This window comes from Lactuca serriola, chromosome 1, assembly GCF_051521515.1.
Source record: "Lactuca serriola cultivar US96UC23 chromosome 1, Lser_US96UC23_V15, whole genome shotgun sequence".
NCBI lineage: Eukaryota > Viridiplantae > Streptophyta > Magnoliopsida > Asterales > Asteraceae > Lactuca > Lactuca serriola.
This window is the reverse complement of record NC_136408.1, coordinates 156,180,165-156,190,381: the sequence shown is the minus strand read 5'-3', so window position 1 is coordinate 156,190,381 and position 10,217 is coordinate 156,180,165. Positions and strand designations below refer to the sequence as shown.

The 10,217-nt window shown below is 37.4% G+C and overlaps 1 protein-coding gene across 1 annotated transcript; it reads left to right on the top strand.

Annotated features, from left to right (window-relative positions):
* The first annotated feature begins 2,590 nt into the window (after positions 1-2,590).
* LOC145063207 (disease resistance protein RUN1-like) lies at positions 2,591-7,845 on the top strand. The gene is made up of 7 exons (XM_079010799.1): positions 2,591-2,745; positions 3,964-4,410; positions 5,001-6,129; positions 6,252-6,575; positions 6,657-7,116; positions 7,405-7,583; positions 7,753-7,845. Exons 1-7 carry the CDS (start codon positions 2,591-2,593, stop codon positions 7,843-7,845), a joined length of 2,787 nt encoding a protein of 928 aa, XP_078866925.1.
* The last annotated feature ends 2,372 nt before the right edge of the window (positions 7,846-10,217 follow it).

Genomic DNA, 10,217 nt, shown 5'->3' with positions numbered 1-10,217 from the left:
AACAGCAACGCATCCCCACCCTGCGGCCTCGCAGCAGCAATCGTTGCGGTAGCCGCTGCAGCAGCAGCCTCAGAAAGAGCGGCATAACGCTCATCAAACGTCTCAATCAATGTGGTCTTTATAGACCCAAACATCTCCGGTATCTCTGCCCTGATGGCCGCAGCCACCACCTCCTGAATGATCCGGCGGATCTCCTCCTCACTGGTACCACTGCTCTCGGGCATCAAACGTGTCCTCACCATGATCTACCTCTGAAATACAACATATGATAAATTAGAATCCACACGAGTATGCTCACACTCGACAACTCTTTCCTCCTCGATTCTTGGCATTCCAAAGATTCTGACTTGGGCTGCACACCGCCCCGGTGCTTCCAGTAGTACGGGCCCAATACTACTGTCTGCACCGCGCCGGAATACACTCCAAGTCCTTCTCTTTGGATCCCAGGTCTCAAGTACTCTATCATGCATGGACCACTCTCTAATAGATCTCTCATAAGCCCCTCGCTACTACCTACTCACTCTCAAGCGTCTCATAGCAGCTCACATCTCCCTAGGCTAAGGCATCACAAATCAGGCCACCCTAGTCCTAATAGCAATACCTAGCCTACTCTAGCATGCGGATACATCATATCAATATCACATAACATATAAAGGTATTTTGGGAAATCACCGTCCGGGCGCTGACTGATCGTACACACATCTCTTGCTCTGCGTTTTTCAAAGAAATCTTTTACTCTTTTAGAAAATACATTTTTAAATCCCCAGTTTGAGTTCAAATACGCCCGAAGGAGTACTCGAATCCCTCAAACCAAGGCTCTGATACCAACTTGTAACACCGAAATTTTAAAATTTATTTTTCACAATTTATAAAAAACATTTCTCGTTTAATTTCATAAAACATTAAGTTTCAAATTCCAATATGTATCATACAAATCCCAAGATCACATAAATATATCGAATTCCCCTACGTGTGTACAGATCAAGCCGGCGCCTTCCCACGGTCATCGCTGGTACCTGAAACAACAACACTAACACTGTAAGCACGAAGCTTAGTGAGTTTCCCAAAATACCACATATAACACATATTAGCCACTCGAGGCTATAACTCTATGGGTCCGTGCACCCAACTCTTGTGAACCCTCAGGTTCTAACTCTAGGAACCTTCCGGTTCCAACTCTGTAATCATGCACAGCATAAATCACATAGAAATAATGCAGTACAACACATAACATACACATAACATACATACACTAACACATAACTCTGATTACCGACTCAAGGTAAAGTATAGTGAGAAGACTCACCTCGCGTGTCTCGGTATCTCACGATCCCTGGAAATCCCTCGTGCTCGATCCTTCGAGCTCTAATCCTCCTATAACATCACAAGACTCTAATTAACACTTTTTATCTCTAAGGTTGACTATCCCTAAGAAGTCAACACAGGTCAACGGTCAACGGTCAACTTTGACCGGACTCGGCGAGTGCACACGGCAACTCGGCGAGTCTAGACGTTCTCACCAACTCTCTAGGATTCCCTTTCTACACGTCGAGTGCTTCCCCTGACTCGACGAGTTCCACCTGGAAGAATCGCGGGACCACCCCGACTCAACTCGCCGAGTCTCAAGAACGACTCGGCGAGTCCCAGCTCGACTCAGACCACTTGACAACCCTCTCTAACTCGCCCTGACTCACTGGGTCAATCCATGACTCGACTGGACCACTCACTGGTCGGTCCAAGGCAATCTTCAAGCTACTCGCCGAGTCTGCTCATCGGACTCGGCGAGTCCATGCCATGCAATCACACAAACTTGCTTCTAAGGTCAGATCTACTCCAACAATTCATAGATCTGGCCCTCCTAGACTGATTCATCACGTAAAGTCCTAGTCTTGATGCATTAACAACCTCTAAATGACCAATTATGAAGAATCATCAACAAATCTCACTACACAAGGTCATGACCTCCATTGTTCTCTATAAATCTTGAAGAATGAGGCTCTCTGGACCTCTATGGATCCAGATCCGAAGTCTCATCACTAGCATGGGACTATTTGGCCATCAAATCAACTCAACAAGGCCACAAGAAACCCTAAAATCGATTATACTTCACAAAACAGGAGATGAGTCGAAATCATACCTTTAGATTGAAGGGTCAAGCTTCAAATCCACCAAATAGCAGTCTCATTTGCCTCCTCTTGGCTAGAGCCTCCCTCTTCTTTGCTAAGCAACACACAAATGTCAAGAAATGCCTCCTTTCTCTCTCAAATCGCTAAAGCACTTTTAGGGTTTCTCTCTATGGACTGATGGATGCAAATGACGGCCATAAGGCCATTTAAATAGGTCCCAAACCCGAGAAATTAGGGTTTCATTAAACAGCGTGGACTCGCCGAGTCCAGACGAATCCCGCGTCCAGAATCGCGACCCTACTCGGCGAGTCTGAGCTCCAACTCGCCGAGTCCCTTCTCAAAACTCAAAAATATCAAAACAAATAAAATACCTGGAAATCCGGGCTGTTACACTGAATCTGAAATAGAACAACACGAAACCCTAATTATCAATATTGCAGAATTTGAAACCGAATATAAAGGATATGAAGAATATGAAGAAAGATCTGGCGGCTTCTGCTGATTCGTTCCACGATGGTTCCATAATAGCAGCGTCGGTGGTGGCAGGGGTTGCTCCATCGGCTTCTGCTGCTTCGTTTCTTGCTGTTCCAACAAACTTAACAAGAGGGAGAGCAGGGAGGTAAGAGCTTTCAAAATAGAAATTTGGGGTTTGATTTTATAGATGAAGGTGAAGAAATCTAGGTCAAAATAGAAATTTAGGTTTGATTAGGGAAGAGAGATAGGCATGAAGGAAAGAGATGGGGAGATGGCAAGAGGATGGTTTATAGTGACGTGAAAGAGGGTGATCAACAAGAAATCAAGAACATAAGGGAGGAGTTGTGAGTGGTTTCCAGTGACGCTACCTTACTGGTGGTTATGGGTGGCAATTCGGTGGCTGTGGGCGGCGACTGGTAACGATGAACTTGTCTTCTTTGGTATAACCTGTGCTTCATCAAGATGGTTGATGGAGTAATGGAGTTCCATCAGTGTGTGTATGTGTGTATTTTGGGGAAGAACACAATCACGTAAGAGAGAGAGAGAGAGAAGAAAGAGAGAGAGAGAGAGAGAGAGAGAGAGAGAGTGTGTGTGTGTGTGTGAGAGAGAGAGAGAGAGAGTGAGAGAGAGAGAGAGAGAAAGAGATATGTATTTTCTTTTTTATTTTTCTTAAATTATAAAAGTATTTATATAAATAAATAAACTGAACAAACAAAATCCAAGGGCAAAATCGTCATTACAAAAAAGATTAAAGTAAATTGGACCAAAGTGGCAAGAAAATGAAAACCTTTGGACCATGAATGCTAGTCTAAACCTGTTTGGCCCAAAGTGGCAATTTCAACCTAACCACAGGGACCATTCTTGCAATTTTGTCTAATATGAAAAAGTTTGTAGGTGCACATGTAATGTATTTAATTACTTCAAAGTTTTTTCTTGTAAAATATAAGGTATTACTGATTTACTGTTGAGGTTTAAATCATATGACAAGACTTAACTTACATAAGGTATAAATGACTTGGATTTTATGTAGAAACATTATACATGGGATCCTGAGATTGAGGCACAAGTGAGGAAAGCGATTAAAAAGCTTCAGAGCACACTACTTACTTCCTGAGAGACACAACAGGCAAACAATGAAATCAACATTCATAAGTGAAGATATATTGGGAGGGAAGTGAGTTCCAGAGCTTGTTGAAATACACCCACATATAAGGAGTAACGAAAATACATACACAAAATCGTGGGAAGGGTGAAGGGTCATCAACCCATAAATCATGATGGTTGTTAACTCCAAAGTTTCAGAAATATCGTCATCTTCTTCATCATCTCATGGTCATAGATATGATGTTTTTATAAGTTTTAGAGGTCTTGACACTCGTAATGGTTTCACTGCTTACCTTCATAAGGCCCTTATGGATGCAAATATCACTACCTTCTTGGATGATGAAGAAATTGAAACTGGGGAAGATCTGAAACCAGAATTGGAGAGTGCTATTAAAGCATCCAGGGCTTCTGTTATTGTGCTGTCTAAGAATTATGCTACTTCGACATGGTGTCTTGATGAATTGGTGCTAATTCTTAAGCAACGCATGACATCCAACCATATCGTTATCCCTATCTTTTATCATGTTGAACCCACCCATGTCAAGAAGCAGCAAAGTAGCTTTGAAGATGTAATGGCTAAGCATAAACAGATGATGGAGGCAGAGACAAATGAAAATAAAAGAAGTAAATGGGCTCAAAAGATAAAGTGGTGGAATAATGCGCTGATTGAAGTCGCCGATCTAAAAGGGAAAGTCGTAAATGGCAGGTAAGCATTTTAATACTGTTTTAAGTTTGTTTAATTAATACATGAACAGTCGATATTATCTTCTCCCTAAGCATTTCAATAAGTTTTTCATCGTCATCCAATAGGCTTACTTTCTTTTTTTCATTTCATATTTATGTATTTCAATTGGATAAACACATGCGTAAAATTGTATCTAAGCTTTCAATCATACGATCTCATAATTTTTTTAGATAGGTACATTAACCATCCTGCTAAGTTTGACATATTTTCTATCCAAGTATTAATTTATCAAAAATTATTTCATTTAGATAAATCATGTTAATAATCTACTATGTGTCTACCGATTAATTCTATTACACCACCTTCAAATCATAGTGTCGTGAGTTTGACATTTTACTTAGATTCATGCAAACCCGAAACCACCTCGATATTTAAGTTTTGATCAGACATCTTGATTATACAGAAATTTGGTAGCCCATTAATTAGAGAAATCTTTTGTTAGATTGGTGGTTCTGGTCTTATTGTACTTCAAATTATGACCATTCATATGTGATACGTATATGATGAGTCACGGAACTATGTGTTTTTTACTTATCAAATCTATGTTCCAGGCTGGAGACAGAGGTCATTGAAGAAATTGTCAAGGACATCTACCATAGATTACATGTACCCATAAGGAGTCCTCTGCCACTACTTATTGGGGTGGACTATTCTATTACATTTGTGACTTCATGGTTGAAAGATGTGTCCTCACATACGACAGACATACTCACTATTTTGGGTATGGGTGGGATTGGGAAGACATCTTTAGCCCAATATGTTTATGGATTACATCGTTGTGAATTTGAGGCAAGCAGCTTTATTGGAAATATCAGTAGGAGATATGAGCAAAATTTTAGTGGCTTGCTTGAGTTACAAAAGCAATTATATGATGACATTTCAAAGCCAATTCCAATTCAAGTTCATGATGCTTCTATATACACCTTAAAGATAGAGAATGTTGTAGCACGTAAAAAGGCGTTTCTAGTTCTAGATGACATTGATAGTATTGACCAGTTAGATGCGTTGCTTGGAAGCAAATGTTTTCATCCGGGAAGTAAAATCATAGTAACTACGAAGGATGCATGGTTGACAGAGAGCTGTGTCCAATTCAAAACGAACGTTAAACCCAACCATGTAAAGCACTTGCTTCAAGGCTTACGTGAGAAGCACTCACAAGAACTTTTTTGTTTTCATTCATTCATGTCTAAGGATCCAAAAGAAGGTTATGAAGAGGTATCGGAAAAGCTTGTGAAGTATTGTGAAGGCCATCCATTAGCTCTTGAGGTTTTGGGCAAGTCTCTATATAATCGAGATGTAGCTTATTGGGAAGAATGCATAGAAGGGCTAGAGAAAGAGCCAATATCTAGAATAAATAGTGTCTTGAGAATGAGCTATGATGCTTTGCCATCAAAAAATGATAAGGACTTGTTTAAACATATTTCTTGTTTTTTTGTTGGAATAGATATAGATATTGCTCAAACAATATTAAAGGCATGTGGTATAAACACAAAATCTGGTATTACAAATCTCAAAGATAGATGCCTTCTTAGTGTTGGATGGAATAACAAATTGAGTATGCATGGCTTGATTCAAAAGATGGGAAGATTCATAGTACATCAAGAATCACCGGACAAGCCATGGAAGCGAAGTCGATTATGGTGTCATGAGGAGTCATTCAAAGTGTTGAAACAAAAAAAAGTAAGAAGCCATGTATACTTTATAGTAAAGTGCATGTTCAAAATATTTTTTGTTATGTCTATATGCATGTAAATATATCGACTTATTTATTATTTTTTTTTTGTCATTTTTTTTCTTCTTAGGGTAAAGGAAATCTTCTGGGTCTTGCCTTTGACATGCGAATGCTTGAGAAAGAGAAGTTACATGCATCATTTGAGATGAAAACTGATGCACTGTGTAATATGGATAATCTCATGCTACTACAACTCAATTATGTGCAAATCAATGGATCTTACGAGAACTTTCCAGAAGAATTAAGATGGTTGTGCATGCATGGGTCTCCTTTGAAGTCTATACCTTCAGACTTACGGATGGTGAATCTAGTTGCCCTCGACATGTCATATGGGAATATTGAATCACTTGGCATGTGTGATAGTAATCAGCAACAACTTAAGAGCAGGCAAAACGTAACTTGTCTCCATCTATTCTTTTCCATGTTGAGTTGATGAAAATTTATAACTATTCTAATTTGTCTCTCGTTTCAACAGTCGAGTGGATTGTGCGGAAAAGAAAAAATGTTGCTTGGATCATTGAAGATTCTTAATTTAAGCTTCTGTAAACAACTTCGTTGTCTAAGTGGCTTTGAAGAACTCCCTGCACTTGAGAGATTAATACTTAAAAATTGTATTGGTTTGCTTGAGGTTTGTGAATCAATTGAGCAATGTGTTGAACTTGTCCTCATTGATCTAAGCTACTGCAACAGGCTTGAAAAACTTCCAAGAACCTTACGCTTTTTAAAGAAGGTTAAAACGCTATTGCTTGATGGTTGTAATTTCGGTGAAGCTCAAGTCAATATTGGGGATTTGGATTCACCCCAAATTCTCAAAGCTAACAAAAGTTTTATAAACACAAAATTCTCTCCATTGGCCGTTATGGAGTCTATACCAAGGGGTTTGAAGTTCTTTGCAATTTTTTTACCAAGCTCTTTAGTAAGATTGTCTCTTGCAAGTAATAATTTATCCACAAAATCCTTTCCCACAGATATGAGTTGCCTATCCATGTTAAAATATTTATGTTTAGATGTCAATCCTATCATTTCCATGCCCAATTGTGTAAGAAGCCTTCCTAGGCTTGAGATACTTACTATGAGAAGATGTAAATTTTTAGTGTCAGTAGAGCATCCTCCACATACACTAAGAAGCTTAATTCTTAATTCTGAATATATATCTAAATATAAGCCTCTTCTGCGAAAACTTTTATTTGATCCAAAAATGTCCCCTCTCGTATTCTCCATAGATTGGTGTACATCTGCACCTTCTTCGTTTGAATTTGAAGGCATGGTAAAAATCCAACCAATGGCAGATGTTGAGAAAAAGTTATTATGTAGATTGGGTTGGACTAAGATAGACTCCCATAATGAAAGGCATGTGGGAACAAAGTTTATGGATAGAGGAAGAGAGGAATCTGAAATCCAGGTTTGGTCTAGTTAACTATATGTCTTTGTGACATTGTGTGAATATGTGTGTGTGTGTCTATATATATATATATATATATATATATATATATATATATATATATATATATATATAAAATTAATGAAGGTGGTTGTGTTTGGCAGATGTATTATGAATTTGGAGTATTCAGCACAATTTATGGAGGAAAAAAGATGCCGAATTGGATTACGCATTGCAGCAATGGGAAATCAATATCATTTACCGTTGCATCATCTCCCAATAAACTCATAGGGTTGAATTTCTGCTATGTGCGTACACCTGCATTCCAAAATAATATGTTTGGATATATACTTGATCATGATGAGTTCATATATTTGCCATTGATCGTAATAGAAAATATAACAAAGAACTGCACTTGGATGTATCAACATTACATTGATAAAGTCGAAGTCGGTGGAAAGAGTTTGACGTTGTTAAGCCATTGGATGTTTGGGGTGAATGAGATGGAAAGTGGTGACCATGTTACTATTAATGTGTCAGAGAAAACGTATGACTATGATATTCCACTCATAAAGGAGTGTGGGGTGAGTTTTGTGTATGATGATGGAGAAGAAAAAGAAGAAGAAGATGTGTTGGGTTATTACAAGTCATGGAATCATATCATTGGTGGAGATCTCACTGCAGTTCAGTTATCAGCAAGAGGATACTATCTAAAGCATAACCGATTTATTTTAGGTAGATATCATGTTTGTGTATTTTCTCAAGGACAAATATTTGTCCCCTTGCATAACAACACCCATAAGAAGTTAAACCAATTTTTTCTTCACAACAAATATATATGCTACAACTAAGGTTGTTCAACATATTTAAATTGGACAGCTAATACTCTGATTTTCACTATAAGCATGTCCAACTAGATGCATATTTGGCACCTGTGAATTCGAACCCAAAACACGTAGATAACAAAACGAAAATCATCACAACCAGTTTGCAGGGTAATATGATATTATACTAAAGCACCATTACACAACATTCATAACTTGTCTTGATAGACTTCTAATGATAAATAATTCATGTTTTCATTTTCCGCAGTCATTCTCAAATCTTTAATATTTTATTTTATTAGGTATTCAAGGGAACTTTAAGGCATTCTCTTGAAGGAAGTTTGGCACACCGGAGGATGTCCTCTACGGTATATTCATATCCCAAAAATCTCTCTCCTCACATAATTAAATTAAAAAAAAACACACACACAAATCAACTATTACAACGTTGTCTTGTAATATGTTTTCATGCTAGCTTAGGAAGTAGTGATATACAAAGAGTAACAACCTTGCATGGAATATGTGGAGCTTAGGATTTGCGATTCTGGTAATGGAAACTTTTAAACATTACTGGGACCAATATCATATGGTTAAATGTCTAATTTTTTACTATAAAAGTCTTTGTAATAGTGTTCAATCCTAAGTTGTCTTCTTTTCTTTTGGTTATGTTTTCTGATAGCAATAAAGATGCTTTTGTTTTGGTATCCAAAATTGGGTTGGATCTATTGTTTGTATACATTTTTATCTTCTTTCCCAAAGAATAGAACCTACTCCTAACAAAATTGTTCACATGGCACAATATTTTTACTAATAAATTCATCTTAATGCAATTAATAGGAGGTTAGTTCGTCTATTTGTTTATTATAGAATCCTACTTTCATCTCTTCCTATTACAACATTTGGAAAATCTATCTTCTATAGCAATGTTATACAAGTACAAAGCAACTATACTGCTATAACTAAGAAGAGTTATACATATACGAAAGTAGCTTTGGTGCTATTATTGAATGTATATAGAAACAAATGGGAGTAAGATGGTATAATTAATGAACAAGCAAATAGAAGTAACTTGATATTTCTTGCATTCAACTGATAAGAAAAAGGTTAATTAAATGCAAGATAATAGCAACGTACGTGAAACTGCAATTTCGTGTCCCCGCCTAAAATGGTCAGACATGGACTCGCTCTCAATGTGTTGTGTGTTTGAAAGATGTAAATGCATTTTCACCTTGATCATTGAAGGTGGGGCACATAGAAGTTCTTATTATCTCGGCTATAAAAGATTCAAAGTCCTTTCTCATCTAACATATGTGGTTGTTTTATTGCGGTGGTATACCTGGATCTTATAGCCAGTGATTGGGATGATTGCAGCTTTTGGTCAGCAACACTAAAACAAATGAAGAACTCCATTCAACATCAATGCCTATTATTTCTAGAACGTTGGTTGTATGGAGTTTTTGTTTATATACTTTCATGTCGTATAATTTAATTTTGATGTGTTTTATATTTGAAAGCAATTAAAGAACTCAGAGGGTTTTCCCATACTATGGTTTTGTTTGGGTACACAAATAGATTTGTTTACATGGTTAGTTGATATAATTTTGTAGAAAGATTTAGGGCTTACTTTTTATTCTTTCGGTCACATATTTATTATTACTTTCGACTTTTAAAGCCTTTTTTTTCAACATTGACCTTAAATATTTTTGTTTTTATTATAAATTACTTGATGAAGCTTGTAGCAATGAAAACACATTTAAAACAATCTATTAATATATTTTTGAATGTTACAAGTGTGGGTTCATAAAAATCCAATCTTGGACGTTAAGATTAA

Excerpts from the sequence above, each read along its gene's own strand:
- LOC145063207 (XM_079010799.1), top strand. The coding sequence starts at position 2,591 with ATGAAGAATATGAAGAAAGATCTGGCGGCTTCTGCTGATTCGTTCCAC. Across the intron at positions 4,411-5,000 it reads GGGAAAGTCGTAAATGGCAG|GCTGGAGACAGAGGTCATTG; the intron begins GTAAGCATTTTA and ends TCTATGTTCCAG. Across the intron at positions 6,130-6,251 it reads AAGTGTTGAAACAAAAAAAA|GGTAAAGGAAATCTTCTGGG; the intron begins GTAAGAAGCCAT and ends TTTTCTTCTTAG.